General features: G+C 41.2%; 1 protein-coding gene across 4 annotated transcripts in view; it reads right to left on the bottom strand.

The window, feature by feature from the left end:
- DIAPH1 (diaphanous related formin 1) overlaps positions 1 to 17,401 on the bottom strand; it is a 106,999-nt gene extending 89,598 nt beyond the window's left edge. For 2 of the 4 annotated variants that reach the window (XM_033180860.1, XM_033180863.1), the window contains exon 1: positions 17,134 to 17,250. In XM_033180860.1, the coding sequence (XP_033036751.1) occupies positions 17,134 to 17,250 (117 nt within the window). Of the gene's footprint in view, positions 1 to 17,133 lie in introns of all 4 variants that reach the window. The other 2 variants (XM_033180861.1, XM_033180862.1) reach the window with 2 other exon arrangements.
- Between the last annotated feature and the right edge of the window lie 842 nt (positions 17,402 to 18,243).

Raw genomic sequence — 18,243 nt, 5'->3', positions numbered from 1 at the left:
TCTTTATTCAGGACTGACATAGTTCCTTAGGGTACTGAGGCAACAGAGGGTCATAATAGGGACTTGAATTCAATTACCATTGAGGCCTGATCTAGCTTTGCCACAAACTTTATCACATTTCCACTAAAGGAATATAAAGTCAGGGTAAGCTTTTAAAAATCGACCACAGTTTCAGTCTTCCTATCTCTAGGGCTGTGTTGTCTCAGAGGACTAGAATGAAGAATAAATAATAAAATGGATATAAAGCACTTTGTTTTGCAAAGTACTTTGTAAAAGTTAAATAATATATGATGGAACCACTGAAACTGGCTAGTTTCCCTTCTTCAATTCCCACTCCTTACACAGAAGTCAATTAGAACTAGAGAAAATGAAATAATGGACAACTTTAAATGCACAGAAGAACTTTCCCTTCCATTTTCAAGCAATGGCCCAAAGACAACAGCAATTGAACCAATATTTCATCTCGCATTTACAGAGAAACAAACTAGATTCTGACATCACGGTGATCACTTATTGGTGCCTGCAGCCTACACAGGAGTTGGTAGAGTTGGAGTACCCACTTCAAAAAGAAAATAAAGGAAAGAAAAAGGGTACCTCAGAGGAAAGAAAGTCTAGAAGAGGGGCACAAAATGACCAGGCATTTAAAAATATAAACTATAAACCTAGAAAAGTTAAATGTCTTTAAGGGAAAGAAGGCTGAAGATTACCTAGCAGTCCCCAGAATGGAAATGATAGGCTCATGTTCTTCATGACCACTGAGAAAAAAGTGCTGAAGGATTAGGTAAGACTGTAGCAGCTCCTCTATTTGATTCACAGTGCCTCAGCAGCCCCACAGCTAAACTAAGCACTGGAGAGTTAAACTCATCAGTTTCATAACGTATACGTATATCAAAACATCATGTTGTATACCATAAATATAAACAATTTGTATGTCAATTATACCTCAATAAAGCTGAGAAAACAGAAAATAAATAAATAAATAATAAACTTGTTAGAATTCATACAACAGCCAACAAAGGAAACATAGAAGACAGTCCAAGATCTTTCATTCCTAATTAAAAGAGTTCTATCAATCTATCCCTGCCTTTCAAAATCAGCATCTTTTTCCTAACCCCACCCAGGAGCAATGAAAGATTCTAGGCAGTGGCCAATGTCAAGCACAAGTTAGAAATGCCATATAAAGAACAGTAGTAACTGTAGTCCATTCTGTATTTCAATAATTTGCTTATAAATTTGAAATAATGTACTTACAAATGTAAAGCAACTAACTTATTGCCCTGCACAACTGTCTAAAACTGTTGGTGAGTCTGCTTTCCAATAAACCTTATTTCCCAATTATAATTAAAATGAGGGGAAAACTATCTTAATATTAGAATTGGATCCTCTAACAGGTCCAAAGTATCACTTCTCTAATAGTTCAAGAAGGCAGGTATCTTGGGGAAAGGGAAAAAGTAACTTTCTGCCTACAGCTCAGCTCATCCTACAGCCCTGCAACTGGCAGCCCGCATCCTAGGTAGCTGATAGCCCAGAGGGAAGAGGAAAGGCCACGTTGATTTCACTATTCCAGCACAGCAGAACAGGTAGAAACCCAGCTGAGGATGCTGCATTCCTCCAAGTCCATCCACACAAAGGGCCAGCCCTTGCACTATAAAGCACGCATGGTTTGGGCAAACAATAGAGAAAGTGCTCAGAGTCTGGAAGTCCTACTTTCCTATCAAGTTATCAAAAGGTATTTAGCAGGCACACCGGTATCTTCCGCTGTCCAGAAGGCGAAAGCCAGCATGCATAGTCTGTCATTTAGTGAGAGAACAGTAAGCAAAGTTTCCTTCCTTTCAAACATTCTAAGGTTCCAATACAACTTTTGAATACATGTACAGGAAACAAAACATAATGTTAACCAATTTTTCCAAAATTTCAACATATTTCTCCAACTTCAAATACTGATACTTGCTCTTCCTTTCTTACAAGACCTCTCCCTCTGCTGCCTGGGCTTAGAGAAGATTGTGATCGCTCCTTTAAAAAAAGGGGTGTTGTCCATTCATTTAGAAATAGTCAGTGACTCAGGAATGCTGTTTCCCAATCGCCGTAGCAACTGTCTTCTCCTCCCATGTTATGATGTGAGTAGCAGGACATCTACTCTTCCTCGAGGGTGGGCATGTGTGTGACACACCCAAGGCCTAGCAGACAGCAGGAAGTTTCTGCAACTGCTACCGCTTCTACATACAGGCACCAAGTATGAGGACACCCTGTTTTAAATCCCACTCCCAAAGTTCTTTCATTTCTAAATAATCTCTTTTTTCTATCCTTACACCACTCCTGAATATCCAGAAATAATCCTACCCCTACTGACAACTGCTTAACTAATCCAAAAATTATACTACTACTGAAAAAGCCAGACTTGATCCTATGAAACCATAGTAAATATTTTCTGGCCTAGTACACATCCAGAATAACGTTTTGAAAAAATCTTAGGGAGGAGGGGAGAAGAGCATGAAGATGAAATCTTATTATTTCTCTATCACCAGAAATATAAGCAAGCATTAAAATAAGGTTGTTCTGATACTTCTAGCAATTGTACTTGTGTTGAATTATGTTCTAACACAAACATACACAGAATTTCATGCCAAAGTACTTAGGATCCAAAGAAACTTCCATGTATCACGTATTGTTCTCTTTGGTTCTAACCATCAAAAAAAAACTAATTTCTGAAAAACAAAGTACGGGGCTGTTTTACTCTTTTTATATGCATTTGTATTTTCTTAGGAAAAAAACTATCACTTTTAGAATACACATACATTTCCATTTCAAATTAAGGTAGCAATTTTCAAAGATTAGAAAGCTGGAAAATTTTTATGACACTATTTTAAAAGCAAAAAACATTTGTAAACTATAAAGGCAATGTTCTCAAAATATTTGTGCATAGATATAATGACTAAAATATACAAACACTATGTAAAATAAAAATGAAAAATAGAAATTTGGGGTTCTTACATATTGTTTCAAAAATATATATGTTTTCAAAAAAAAGCACACATAAGAAATCATTAGCACATCATCTAAAAGCAAAACATCATCATCCAATTCCCATATACAAAATGCCTATCAGTATTTACTCTTCTCCAGTGGTATTTTGCTTAAGGAAACACACTGACAAGGCACAGTTAACAAAGTTTAGCAATGACAAAGAAATGTGAGAAAGAACACTGAAAAACATATTAGTGGAGTCTAAAACCTAGGTCATCTAATTATACGACTTTGAGCAACTTAATACCACTAGGCCTCAGTGTCCTCCTCATTTTAAGAGGCTGGGTCAGATCATTTCTAGGGTCTCTTTCGACTTCTTAAAGACTGTACTTAGGTACTACTGCTCTTTTTGAGGGCAGCCCAATGCCTGCTGCTTGCCTGATAATACGTATCCTACAGTGGCTTCTCACCACTTCTTCTTGTGGTTTCCATCACAGGAAACAGACGTCACCCACAGACCTAGAACTAAGTAACGAACAGCACTGGCGGATGCAAAGAGCTGCTAACTAAGACCAACTCCCATCTTTTAAAAATACAAGAATCAAGAAAGAAATCACTAGAGACCTCTAAGCCTGACACACATCTTTCACAAAAACTAAGAAAACTAAAAATATCCCTCTAGGCCCCATGCAAGATGAAATAATTTTAGAATAGTCCAAAACTATTTTGCTTCTACGGCCAAATGAAGGAACTGAAGAAACTCTTATAGCTCTGGGTGGGAGTATATGTGCTTATGAAAAAAATGGTGCACTCCTACTGCCACTAGTACTTTTTGTGGATATCCAGACATATCCTGAGGACTTGAAAACTCTCCCTTGTTCTCTTCATTTAATATTTCTGTAGCCATTAAAGATCATATTAATAGATTCAAATAATACGGGAACTTAGCAGTTATTCACTTTAAATGTATGTTAATAATCCTTAAGGGCACTGAGTCAAATCCTGCTTTCATTTTTATTATTTATTTTGAGACAGAGTCTCGCTCTGTCGCCCAGGCTAGAGTATAATGGTGCAATCTCAACTCACCGCAACCTCCACCTCCCGGGTTCAAGCAATTCTCCTGCCTCGGCCTCCCGGGTAGCTGGGACTACAGGTGGACACCACCACGCCTGGCTAATTTTTGTATTTTTAGCAGAGACGGGGTTTCACCATGTTGGCCAGGTTGGTCTCGAACTCCTGACCTCAGGTGATCTGCCCACCTCGGCCTCCCAAAGTGCCTGCTTTCATTTTTAATAATAAAAGTTGATAGCCTTACACTATGTAAAATAATGTAGAGCTTTTTTTAATCCTACAGACATGTTATTTCATTAAACATAAGTCAAAACTATATCTCTCTCCAGAGATAAATAATAATCTCTTCTCAACAGAGTTCTTCTGGTCAGATATAGTTACATTAGTGATTCTCTCTGCCCCATAGTTGCTTTGGAGAGAGAGAATTAATGTTTTCAAAACTGTTAATCTCCTATATTAGATCACAGAAAAGAGAGCCCTGAATATAATCAAGATTCCCACGGCTATTAAAAAAAAAAAAAAGAAAGAAAGAAAGCAAACCTTAAGATGAGGAAAAAAAAAAAAAAAGATTCCCAAGGTTAACATTAAAACTAAAATATAAAATACATAAAGGATATTAACTAACATGAGCTAAATACTACCACTACTCTTAGAAACCTTACAATCTACATGGGAGATAAGACCCCAGAATAAGATATAAACATATATTTTTGCATTCAAGAAAGACATAAGAATACTTCAAATAAGTATGTAATCAAAAGCTAAATTGTACTGTATTAGAGAACATTGAGAAGAAACAACAGGGCCCAAAGACAGACTCAGATTGTTTCCACAATGGCATTACCATCTGAGCCCATAATTTTCGTATACATCCTTGAGATCCAGCTGAAGAGTCACATCTTTTAAAATCTAGATTAATTTCTGAAAGTCTAAAAAGATCGATGTATTAAAATCGATAAGGACTGAAAATCAAATAAACTTAACTTTTTAAACTCCATCTACGTAGCGGAAATAACTTGCTGAAAACTGACCTTAACACTATTCGTTCTTGGATATTCCAATTTACTTACTGTCATCACCACATATCACATGGCCAAAAATGGACATCAACATGTATTACAATCTGTTACAAAATGCTAATTTTCAATGCTGCTTTCCCCAGGTTTTTATAGAAAGGGAACCTAAAAGCCCTTACCAGGGATAAAATAATTTCTATGAAGTGGCTTTACCTTTCTTAAATGGTTCTACTGACCTGCATATAATTGCTATCATCAGGCCATTTCTATTTACTACAGTCACACATTCACACATAAGCCTTTGTCCTACTGCTCCCCATCTCATGAATCCCTTCCCTCTCTACTCCACCAAATCTTGGATTTTACTCAAGGCCCAGTCATATCCCCCATCTTCTAGGAAGCTAAGTAACACTGCCCGCAATTACATTCTGGGTCATTTACAGAATCTGGGGCATTAGCAGAGATGTTAGAAATGATTCACAATAACCCCCTAATTTTACAAGAGATAAAAAGACAAAGAAAAGTAAAATAACTTGCTTAGAGTTCACATGGTTAATTAGTAGTAAAGACACAACTAAGCAGCTACATATGGAAAGAATAATTCAGAGGGGGTAGGAGATAAAGGTTCTATTTCTAGATGTAAATTTGGACAGATCGCTTGTCTATGTCGACATTTCTTAATCTATAAAGTAAAGGGGGTTGATAGCTGGGCCTGGTGGCGTGCACTTGTAGTCCCAGCTACTCTGGAGGCTGAGGTAGGAGGACTGTTTGAGCCCAGGAGTTCCAGGCTGCAGTGGCCATGACTGCACCACTGCACTCTAGCCTGGGCAACAGAGTAAGACTCTGACTCTTAAAAAATAAAAAAAAAAAAGGAGTTGAATTAGACAATTCTTAGCATCCTTTTGACCCCAGCATTCTAAGATTTTGAAACTTAGGTCTTCTGTCACTCCAGTAGCCTTTCCACTTAATTCCCTCACTTCTATGAATTTCTACAGCATTTGAAGTCTAAGATCATAGCCTTAGAGCTTTTCCTATCCCTCTTTTATAGGCATGGTTGAAATTACAGTTTCTTAAAGAGTAAGAACTGAACCTGATAGGACACTCTCATGATTTCTTGGTCAGTCTTTGGATCTAGAGTAGAAACGTGTAGACTCAGGAAATCAAGAGAAACTCTATTCCCTACTCCTCACCACCAGTCACCAGAAACAAATCCCAGTTCCAGGTACTTGGACCTCTGTGGCAATGTCTTAATTATTAACCACTGGCAAATAACTGCCAGGTCTAAAGAACAAACTTCAGCGGTTCCCAGACTCAGAAGAGATCCTGGCTATTAGCCATTTGCAATCATTACAACAATCAAATTTCAGGGGCACAAACAGAGGTCTTTAAGAATACCAAATGTCAAACCTAAAATATAAAAAGGATAACTACAGAGATGGTCTAGTAACAGCTTCCCCCTCCCTGTAACATTGTTATCACTACTTGTGGCTCTCAGCAATTTAAACAACTAAAACTCCTGACAAGTGATGCTGTTAGAGCTGTTCTACTTACAAAGGAGACAGTTACATTAAAAAATAATAATTTAAGCATCATCCTAATAACTCATGAGCCAAGGGAAAGATAGGTTTTGCAAGTACTGTAAAAGCTATTTTTTCATGCCTACAAAAGGTTTAATTAAGATTCTTCCAATGGCTTCAAAGTCTAAATTACTAAATGCAAAAAAACAGGCATTTAGCCACTACCCTTTTTACATCTAAGCCTAGTATTTTTTTCCTGCCAGCTGAACTCTAGGAGAATCCAGTTCATTTTGATAGACTGCAGATGACCAAAGAACTCTAAGGGAATACCACCAAAATTTTCTAAGAAATTCCTAGCAGTGAATACTCTTACACTGCAGACACAAAAACTGGACACACATAAACTGTCAGTATAATGTAGTGAGTAAGTCCATGAGTTTTGAATCAGCTAGACCTAGGTATCAATCCTAGCTCTGTAACTAACTAGTTCTATGCCCTCAAGCAGGCTGCTTGATCTGAGTTCCAGTTTCATTACCTATAAAATGGGAATAATAACAGTACCTATTTTTTAAGGTCAATGTAGAGATTAATGAGATAATAAATCTAAGGCTCTTTAGCACTGCACTAGGGATGCAGTTAAGTATGCAACGAACACCTGCTTTTACTACTGCTACTGTTATTGTTGTTATTCCCTATCCTAGTCCAGAATGAATTAATTTTCCTTATCTATAAAGATGCTAAACATTCATTAATATTTATAAACAGGAAGACTGGCATTATACAATCTGTAGCATACTGAATACAGGAAAACAAAAGGTTGCTACCACCACCACCTAACAAGAAAAAAAAATGCTTCCACAATAAATGAAATGAAAGTCCCGAAATCCTCAGAGTATCAGAAATGTTCTGTGTTGATCACAGGTGACAATTTATATCCCAAGGTGAATGTGTGGAACTCACATATGCATGACAGAAAAGAGGCAAATTTAAAAGCCAAATTTATACAAGTTCTAGAAGAAAAGAGAGCAGCCAAGCACAGTGGTTCACACTTGTAATTCCCGCGCTTTGGGAGGCCAAGGCAGGAGGACCACTTGAGGCCAGGAGTTCGAGACCAGCCTGGACAACATAGTGAGACCCTATTCCTTTCTTTTTTTTTTTCTGAGTTGAAGTCTCTTTCTGTCACCCAAGTTGGTGTGCAATGGCACGATCTATGGCTCACTGCAACCTCAGTCTCTTGGGTTCAAGCAATTCTGCTTCAACCTCCTGAGTAAATGGGATTATAGGCACCAGCCACCACACCCAGCTAATTTTTGTATTTTATTTTTTTGAGACAGTCTCACTCTGTCGCCAGGCTGGAGTGTAGTGGTGCAATCTTGGCTCACTGCAACCTCCACCTCCCGGGTTCAAGCGATTCTCCTGCCTCAGCCTCCTGAGTAGCTGGGATTACTGGCGTACACCACCACGCCCAGCTAATTTTTGTATTTTGAGTAGAGACGGGGTTTCACTATGTTGGCCAGGATGGTCTCAATCTCTTGACCTCGTGATCCGCCCACCTCGGCCTCCCAAAATGCTGGGATTACAGGCATGAGTCACCACGCCCGGCCTAATTTTGTATTTTTAGTAGAAAACGGGGTTTCACCACATTGGACAGGCTGGTCTCTTGGCCAGGCTGGTCTCAAACTCCTGACCTTGTGATTCACCCACCTCAGCCTCCCAGAGTGCTGGGAATACAGGCGTGAGCCACCATACCCCGCCTAGCGAGACCTCATTTCTACAAAAATAAAACAAAAAAAATTAGGCCAGGTACAGTGGCTCATGCCTCAATACCAGCACTTTGGGAGGCCAAGGTAGGAGGATCACTTGAGCCCAAGAGTTCAAGACCAGCCTGGGCAACATAGTGAAACCCCATCATTATAAATTTAAAAAATGAAAAATAAAAAAATCAGTCAGGCATTGTGGTGCATGCCGGTAGTCCCAGATACTCCAGGAGACCGAGGCAATTGGATTGCTTGAGCCCAGGAAGTCAACACTGCAACTGAGTTGTCAGTGCACCACTGCATTCCAGATTGGGTGACAGAGTGAGACCCTGCCTCAAAAAAAGAAAAAAAGAAAAGAAAAAAATTAGCCAGGCATGGTGGTGCATGCCTACAGTCCCCGGTACTGGGGAGGCTGAGCCCAGGAGTTTCAAGGCTGCAGTGAGCTATGATTGTGCCACTGCACTCCAGCCCAGGCAACAAAGTGAGATCCATTCTCTTTTAACAACAACAAAAAACAAAACAGGTCGGGCGCAGTGGCTCACTCCTGTAATCCCAGCACTTCAGGAGGGCGAGGCGGGCAGATCACGAGGTCAGGAGATTGAGACCATCCTGGCTAACACAGTGAAACTCCGTCTCTACTAAAAATACAAAACATTAGCCAGGCGTGGTGGCGGGCGCCTGTAGTCCTAGCTACTCAGGAGGCTGAGGCAGGAGAATGGAGTGAACCTGGGAGGCAGAGCTTGCAGTGAGCTGAGATTGTGCCACTGCACTCCAGCCTGGGTGACAGAGTGAGATTCCATCTCAAAAAAAAAAAAGAGGAGAAAATCTTAGCGACCATAATTTTAGCAAAGATTTTTGAAGTATGACACACAAAACAAAAATGAAAAAAAAATTGGACTCCATCAAAATAAAGTTTTTTGGTTCTTCAAAATACACTGTTAAGAAAATAAAAAGACAGCCAGAAGTGGTGACACGCCTGTAGTCCCAGCTACTTGTGAGACTGAGGCAGGATTCCTTGAGCCTAGGAGATTAAGGTTGCAGTGAGCCATGACTGCACTACTGTATTCCAATTTAGGCAACACAGTGAGACTACCATTTCAAAGACAGAATGAAAAACAGATAAAAGAAACACAGACGAAAGACAAAAGACAGAAAGAGGGAGGGAGGGAGGAAGGGAGGGATGAAGGAAGGGAGGGAGGGAGGAAGGGAGGGAGGGAGGAAAAATCATGAGCAGATTCTTCAAGGAAGATACACTGATAGCAAATGGGCAAAATCTTGACCAGATTCTTAAGAAAGATATATAAATAGCAAGTAAGGACAAGAAAAGATGTTCAGCATCATTAGGGAATGACAAATTAAAGCCTATTGAGGCTGGGCACAGTGGTTCACGCCTATAATTCCAGAACTTTGGGAGGCCGAGGCGGGTGGATGACCTGAGGTTAGGAGTTCAAGACCAGCCTGGCCAACATGAAGAAACTCCATCTCTACTAAAAATACTAAAATACTAAAAGTAGCTGGGTGTGGTGGCAGCCTCCTGTAATCCCAGCTACTCAGGTGGCTGAGGCAGGAGAATCCCTTGAACCTGGGAGGCAGAGGCTCCAGTGAGCCGAGATTATGCCACTGTACTCTAGCCTGAGCAACAAGAATGAAACTCCATCTCAAACAATAAAAAAATAAAATAGCCGGGCGCAGTGGCTCAAGCCTGTAATCCCAGCACTTTGGGAGGCCGAGACGGGCGGATCGCGAGGTCAGGAGATCGAGATCTTCCTGGCTAACACGGTGAAACCCCGTCTCTACTAAAAATACAAAAACTAGCCGGGCGAGATGGCAGGCGCCTGTAGTCCCAGCTACTCGGGAGGCTGAGGCAGGAGAATGGCGTAAACCCGGGAGGCGGAGCTTGCAGTGAGCTGAGATCCGGCCACTGCACTCCAGTCCGGGCAACAGAGTGAGACTCCGCCTCAAAAAAAAATAAAATAAAATAAAATAAAAAATAAATAAGGTATACTGAGATATCACCACATACCCACTAGAACGGCTAAAATGTAAGACTGATCATAGAGTTGACAGGAAATTGGAACTTTTCTACATTGCTGGTGAGAATGTAAAAATGATACAAATTTGGAAAACAGTTTGGCAATTTCTCAATTAAGCACAGATTTACCATATGACTCAGTCATTCTACTCATGGGTACTTACCCAAGAGAAATGAAGACATACGTCCAGCCCAAAAAGTTGTATGCGAATGTTCTGACAAAAACTGCACTCCCGAAACTGGGTACACCCCAAATGTCCATCAATAGGGTAAATGAATAAACAAATTGTGTAAATCCATACAATGTACTAGTACTCAGCAATATAAAGGAATAAGCTATTGATATATGCAAGACCAAACATCACAATAAAAGAAGCCCCCAGCAAAGGGGTTCATACTGTATGATTCCATTTATATACAATTCTAGAAAACACAAACTAATCTATAGTTACAGAAAGAAAGTCAGTGGTAATCTGGAGACGGGAGGACAAGGATGTGTGAGAGGGAAGGATAACAAACGGGGAAGCAGGAAACTTGAAGGTGGCTGCTATATTCATTATCTTGACTACAGAAATGGTTTCATGAATAAATATGCAGTTTATTGTATTTTAATTATACATTGATATATATACATATTATCACTAATGCTGTAAAAATAGAGATGAAGGGTATCTTTTCTACTTGATCCTAAAGTTCTGACACTGAAAATAAAACACAGATAGATCTAAGACGTAAGGCCAACTATCAATGCATGATGCTCTTTGGTTTTCTGTGACCTTCAGTATCAAAAATGGTTTATAAATCATCCTGTCTTGGGTTCTTACAGTATTTTAAATCTTAAAAGAAATTACAAATCCAAAGCCTTCACATGACACTACTGACAAGACACGAAATAAGTTACAAAATCAGAAATCCAGAAAATTTTACAGGACACCATAAACTCTACCTGTATTTGCTACCCTAACAAAATGCCCAGATAGCTACTAAGGACCAGTCATAACCACCATCAAGGATGGAATTTTCCCATCTTCCATATGAGAATGTTTCCTTTAATTCAATTCCGTTATGCTAATTCTCATTTGCATTCCCTTATCTGTTCTATTCCCGCCTTGGAGGAAAGAAATTTCAACAAATATTTAAAGGGCAAATTGACTCTCCCTAACTGTTACAGAGCCAAGCAATAGAGGGCGTGAGGGCCAATTTCTTTCATCTTTTTCCTTTCAGTCTCACAGCTTCTAGTAAATCTGTTCCTTTTACATAATCTCTTTCTACTACTCCAGCCATTCCCAAGATCCTGAAATTTAGTAAAGGAAATGCAGAATCCAAAATTTCTGCTGCTCCTCCTCCATTTGTTCATCCAGTTTCCACCTCTTAGCCCCTTGATGTTTCCAACCTACAACTGCAAGAAGTGACTGTTGCACTGAGTGGGTGTTTGGACTTGATGACATTTAAAGTTCCTTCCAACTCAGAAGTTTTAAGGGTACCACTCATAGTAAGATTTAATAATGGATGGAAGTAAGAATTTCAAAGTTGAAAGAACAATGAGAGTCATCTTGTAATCAGTGGTAAAATTCATTAAAATATTGGTCTATTTCTCTTTTCCTTCAGTAGTTCTTTTACTTTCTTAAAAAGGGTTTCTGGATCCTAAGAAATTTGTAAAAAAAAAAAAAGGAAAAATAAAGGAGAAAAGACAGTAAAATATGTTCATGGTAATTAAAGTATTCTTTACTTTTCAATTTTTAGCAGAAAGGTTTTAAGAAATTTTAGTATCAACAGTTTCTGACTGCCCCTAATTCCCCAAAGGCCTGGCTATTTATAGGGCTCAAATCAGCCCCCACAGAAGTAGGAAAGGAATAAAAACAGAGGGAGGAGGTGACAGGCAGCCAGGCAAGGGGAGAGTGTGGCTTTGTCTCACCTAACCCCAAGGAGGGGCAAACATCCAATGCTTTGCTGGTAGCACAAAATGAATTTTTTGCCTACTGCTTTTAAACAAAGGTAATTAAGAAAAGGAGGCTCAACGAAAAAAGAAAACCACTTAAGTAATACAAAGTTTGCTTCAAAATGGGGATGATTTGTGTAGCCATGAATAATTTCAGCTACTGAGACATAAAAAGGGATATATAAACCTGCATATACAAACTCTTTGCTTCTCTATAACATCTAGTATTTATCAATAAAAATTATTTTAACTGTTCTTCTAAATCATATGTGACATATAACTTATCTTTTAAATCTCTATTGCATCTTTTTTTTTTTTTTTTTTTTGAGACAGAGTCTCGCTCTGTCGCCCGGACTGGAGTGCAGTGGCCAGATCTCAGCTCACTGCAAGCTCCGCCTCCGGGGTTTATGCCATTCTCCTGCCTCAGCCTCCCAAGTAGCTGGGACTACAAGCGCCCGCCACCTCGCCCTGCTAGTTTTTTTGTATTTTTTTAGTAGAGACGGGGTTTCACCGTGTTAGCCAGGATGGTCTCGATCTCCTGACCTCGTGATCCGCCCGTCTTGGCCTCCCAAAGTGCTGGGATTACAGGCTTGAGCCACTGCGCCCGGCCTAAATCTCTACTACATTTCATGGAAGATAGATAACACTCCCCGAGAATAACCTGGCAATACATTTATAAGATACCAAGGGCCTTGGGGAATAACAAAAGGTTATTCTATGACACATGAAATAAAATTATTCTGACCCATGCACCCATCAACAAAATTAAATTATGTCTCACTATTTTCTTAGCTTTCATAATAAACATAATTTACCGGTCATAAAATTTTCAGCTCTTTTTAAAAGAATTTACCAACTCTCCCAAGGCAGAGATTTTAATTGTAAGGCATTCCCTCACTTTCACCTCCCGTGAGGGAGAATTTTCTTTGAGAAAGTACAGGTAACCACACCAAGTAGACTCATGATCTGTCCTTAAGACAAGGCAGGAAGAATGGCAGAAATTTTTAAGCTATCATTCTGTCACCTCAAATATCTCACTAACATTCCTGTAGGGTCCCCTCCCTCTTTCCAAACTAAATAATCCTTGCGTTTATCATCTGTTTAAAAAAAAAAAAAAAAGGTGTACAAAGTTCTCTGTATATTTTTCAGTTTTCTGCAAACTTTTGCAAAGTTCTCTGTATATTTTTCAGTTTTCTGCAAACTTTTGGATTAAAGTTAATGTTTTAAGAGGATATAAGCAGAAATCTGCATGAACAACTCCACTTCTTTCGTATTGTTTCCTAATATCTGCTTAAAATTCTGCCTGGCATCCTTTACCTTTAATTTCTCTCCTTTTGGACAGGAGTCTACAACTAAACATTTATACTCTATTACTTTCCATTTAGAAGACTGCGTGACTGCAACATGACCAAAACTCAATATAGGCATCCAAAATTAAACAAATTTTAATATTTGTAATAATAATAATTTTAATAATAGTAAAAATTCTCTCAGCTAGGCGAGGTGGCTCACGCCTGTAATCCTAGCACTTTGGGAGGCCGAGGCTGGCGAATCACGAGGTCAGGAACTCAAGACCAGTCTGGCCAACATGGTGAAACCCTGTCTCTACTAAAAATACAAAAATTAGCCAGGTGTGGTGGTGCACACCTGTAATCCCAGCTACTTGGAAGGTTAAGGCAGGAGAATCGCTTGAACCCGGGAGGCGGAGGTTGCAGTGAGCCGAGATCGTGCCACTGCACTGCAGCCTTGGACGGAGCAAGACTCCGTCTCAGGAAAAAAAAAAATTCTCTGTAATCCCACACCAAAATTATGTTTTACAAAGTTATGCTCCTAGTGAAATCAGGAAGCAATATTCTCTCTTAGAATGTATCACTTTCCCGATTATATGAGAATGCATGCAAAGTTTATTAAATGCAGGCATACTCCTAACATCCTGGTTCTACTTACTCCCCTTATGCATATTTTGGAAATCAGTCTATTTGACACCCACATTCATCACTGCTGAAAAGTCAGAAAACCCTCTGTTGACCTAGAATTTTTATTTTCCTTCACCTTAAGGACTTGTGAAAGGAAATGGAATAATGCTGGAGAAGGGGTATGCTCATGGCCCGGGAGAAGACAGACTCATGAAGACCCAAGGGGTAATACCAGGCAGCCTGGCTTCAACCACTCACTGTCAGCACCTCTAACAATCATGTGATTTTAAAAGATGATGCCCAACCACTTTTAAACTGAGACTCCATCTCCTTTCCACACAAGATGCCTCAGAGGGTAAGAGCAGATCTTAGACAATTTGTGAGCTCTGTGTTCTCATTAGTTAATCCGTATTTAGAACCTGCATAAGCCAGGAAAGGTATGTAGCAGCTAAAGGAATTATAACCCCTCAAATGCAAACAACCTTCGGTCACACTCAGTCCAAACCAGTGCAGTTTTATAAAGTACATTCTTAATGGAGCTCCAGAGGACACATACTTTAGAAAAGGTGGAGGCGGCGAAAGAGCTTTGAGTTCAGTTTTAGCCTATAGTTCAAGAAAACTAAGTCACGGGTATCAAAAGCACACCAGCAATCTGCCCACTCCACCCACCCACATATACATACAGAGACACAGAGAAGTGGATTGCAATGCTCCTCCTCATCTCTCATTTCCACAGAGTTCTCAGAAAAAGAGCAAGAGGAAGAAAGAATATTCTGATGCCTTGAGATAGGTTACATTTAGCAATAAAAGGGTTAAAAGCACTACTTTCCTAGAAACCTTCCAATTCCCTAGCTACTAATGCAATTTTCCTAATTACCTGAGCTATCTAGTTTTAAAAATTCAGCAGATTAAGGGTTAAGACTAACACCGCAGAAAGAAAAGAGAACTTGGTTCAGCTCCACCCTCTTTAAAGCAAATACCAACAACCCTGAGCCAAATCCACTAAACATATAGAAGACTTCATGGACATTCCAAAAGACAGGTGAAAAGGGGTTGAGCTTCCTCAGGTTTCTCACCTTACAGCACCACACACATAGTAGACTTCTCAAATTTGTGAAATAAACAATTGTTAGATAAAATAGAGTACATATAAAATTATACTCAAGACTTGAAAACAAGTCACAGAGGTCACCACGAGTCAACAGTAATAGCTGGAATTCGGGTGAGGAAGGTCAAACAGTACTCATGGAAACAAAATCAAAACAAAAACATATAGAAATAGAAGGAATATGAGCCCTAGAACTTAAGTTTTGGAAGGAAAGATAATGGCAGGGAGGTGTCAATCCTTATCCTAAAGAAAGATACAAAAATGCTGCTTTAGTCACCAAAGGAGGAGCGGGTGTCAATACTCTTAACCTTGTATTTCTAGGGGGGAAAAAAAAGATGTTCACCAGATAAAAACAGGTGGTTACTGAAATCTCGGATATCACTGGAAAGGGCAGTCCAGGAGCACTTGGTCTTGCTAGAATAGAAATAGGAAGAGATGAGTCACTATTTTAATTCTATTTAGAATTAAACACCTAACCTTCCAGGGTTAACATCTCAACCCTCTAGTCATAAAAACAACATTTTCTTCCTGTTTCCACTGCTTTATCACTTTTCTTCCCAAATTGATGGAGCTGGGTCAAAATGTTGGGAGGTGGGACTAAGAGAAAGAGGTAAGAGTTACACGCCATTTGTTTAGTAGAAAGATACACTAGGGTAAGGGCATAAATACCTGGAAGACAAAAGAGCTACAGTTATAACTAGCTATTATAATGAGCATCAATATTCAAGACTCTTCCTCTCCTGGACAGTGCCACATATCTTACAAAGCTTTTATAGCAAAAAGCAACCAAACGGCTCCATGGTGTGGACAAAAGGTAATGAAATATGATAGGGTTACACGTATATCAATATTCCTTCAGACTCGGATTGAAAGTAACTGGCACTTGAGGAAAGGTTACTCTTCTACAGGCACGCAAAGGGAAGCCAGTAGTCGCCTTGGGGCACAAGAGGCAGTAGAAAAGGAGTTGAGGAGATGGTTATCATGGGAAATGTAAAAAAAAACAATTCAATTACAAACTTCTTGAACTCGCAGTCCAACTTTCTTCCCACAGGAGAGATTTACCACCACCCTACGTCAAGAAGGGCATAATCATGAGAGTTCTAATCCTCTGAAAAGTGATGAGCAACAGGGAAGAGAGGTTCTCTGGATAGAGAAATACTGGTAAGCAAATAAACGTCATGCCCCAGTGACCATACGACCTGGGCAGGAACCCATGCCTGTAATCGCCAGGACAAATGTCCAAAGAAGGAGGGGGGTAGGGCTCAAGTCAGGTAACATTCCTGAGGGGAAGGATTATCAGGTGACACCCGGCGGAGGGCCCAGGGGACTGGGCGGGAGGAAAGTTAGCAGGTAAAAAGGATCAATCATGGAGAAGGAAGTGACCTTTAGTAGAAGGAAATACGAGAATACCAAAAAAGGGGTAAGGGTAAGAAGAGAAAATGGACCCAGAAGAGGGGACCAAAAAAGAGGAGGCGTGTTCGGGTACTGGAGGAAGAAGAAAGGAAGTGAGGCTGAGAAGGGAGAGATGGGGCTGAGAGACGGCCGGGGATATGCGGGCGGGAGGGCAAAATGTGCGGGCTAGGGAGGGAGGGAAGCCCCGAGGTGGCCGGGGTAAGAGCCGGGTGCGACTCCGGGGCTTCCCGAGGTCCCGAAGGGGAGGATGTCGGGCTGCAGAGCCGCGGACAGGGCGAAACGAGGAAGGGAGGCGCGGGGGCGGCTCCCCAGAGCCAGGCAGGCGCGCCTCTGGGGCCGGCTGCAGGGGTCCAGAGGGCGCTTACGGGGCCAGGCAGGAGCCGGATGGAGGGACACTCACAAATTTCTTAGATTTGCCGCCGTCGCCGCCTGCCGATGGCAGCTCATCTGGGCTCCGGCCCTTCTTCTTGTCCCGGCTCCCGCGGCCGGGCCCCAGGCCCCCGCCGGGCGGCTCCATGTCCCGGTTCACGCTGGCCGGCAACCCCGAGCCTACGCCGCTCCCGCCCGGCAGCTCCGCGACCGCCGCCGCCCAGCCGCTCTTTGGCCAGCAGCTCTTTAGCCAACCGCCGCGCCCCGCCTCATTAGCATGCCGGGCTGCGCGCGCCTCATGAATATACAACAACGACGCCTCACTCCCGCCCGCCTGCCCCACTTCCGCCCGGACCCGCAGCCCCTACCAATGGGGGAAGGGAGAGGGGCGGAGGGAAGCCGCGGAAGCGCGCTACCTGCCCGGCGGACCTAACCATTCGGACCCACGTGGGGGGGTGGCGAGTGGGCGGTGCAGCTCTCCGCGGCCGCGGCGGGGAGCACCGCCCCCTGGCGGTTGGAGCAGCGCAGGCGTCTCGCTCCCACGCAGCGCGCACGTGGATGTACAGCCTGACAGCCTGGACCCTCTCATACCTCAGACCAAAAATTGCATGAGACCATTATCCTGGCAGAAAATTAGTGCCAGGTTTTCCAAGAGAATGCAGTTTCTAATGTGTGCAATACCCATGGAACACATGAAAAATATTATAAAAGTGATAGCCACCATGTTTTGAAAGCAAGGTACCAAGAACAGAGCTCCGTCCTGGGCAAGCACTAGGATAAACCAGACTCGCTCTGGAGTTTAATTTCCTAGTTTGAATTCCAGGTTAGGTACCATCTAATTGTTTCTAATCAGGACAAACTAATTTGCCAATATGTGCCTAAACAGCAATAAGTTACCACTTAACCATGCCCTTTGCTCTCTGCCAGGCACTATGCAAAACACTCTACATGTATTTTTCTAAGTCCCCACAGTCCCATGTGATAGATTCTGCTAGCCTCACAATTTTATAAATAGTAAATTTGGACTTTCTGAGAGTTGAAGTGACTTGCCTAAGAAGGCATAATTGATATATAAAATTTAAACCCAGCTTAGTCTGATTTGCTGCCAAACCCTATGTTTAACCAGGATTCCCCACTGACA

This window comes from Trachypithecus francoisi, unplaced genomic scaffold, assembly GCF_009764315.1.
Source record: "Trachypithecus francoisi isolate TF-2019V2 unplaced genomic scaffold, Tfra_2.0 Lachesis_group2, whole genome shotgun sequence".
NCBI classification, from domain to species: Eukaryota; Metazoa; Chordata; class Mammalia; order Primates; family Cercopithecidae; genus Trachypithecus; species Trachypithecus francoisi.
Note: the sequence above shows the minus strand (reverse complement) of the source record. Positions and strands in the feature narration are given on the sequence as shown.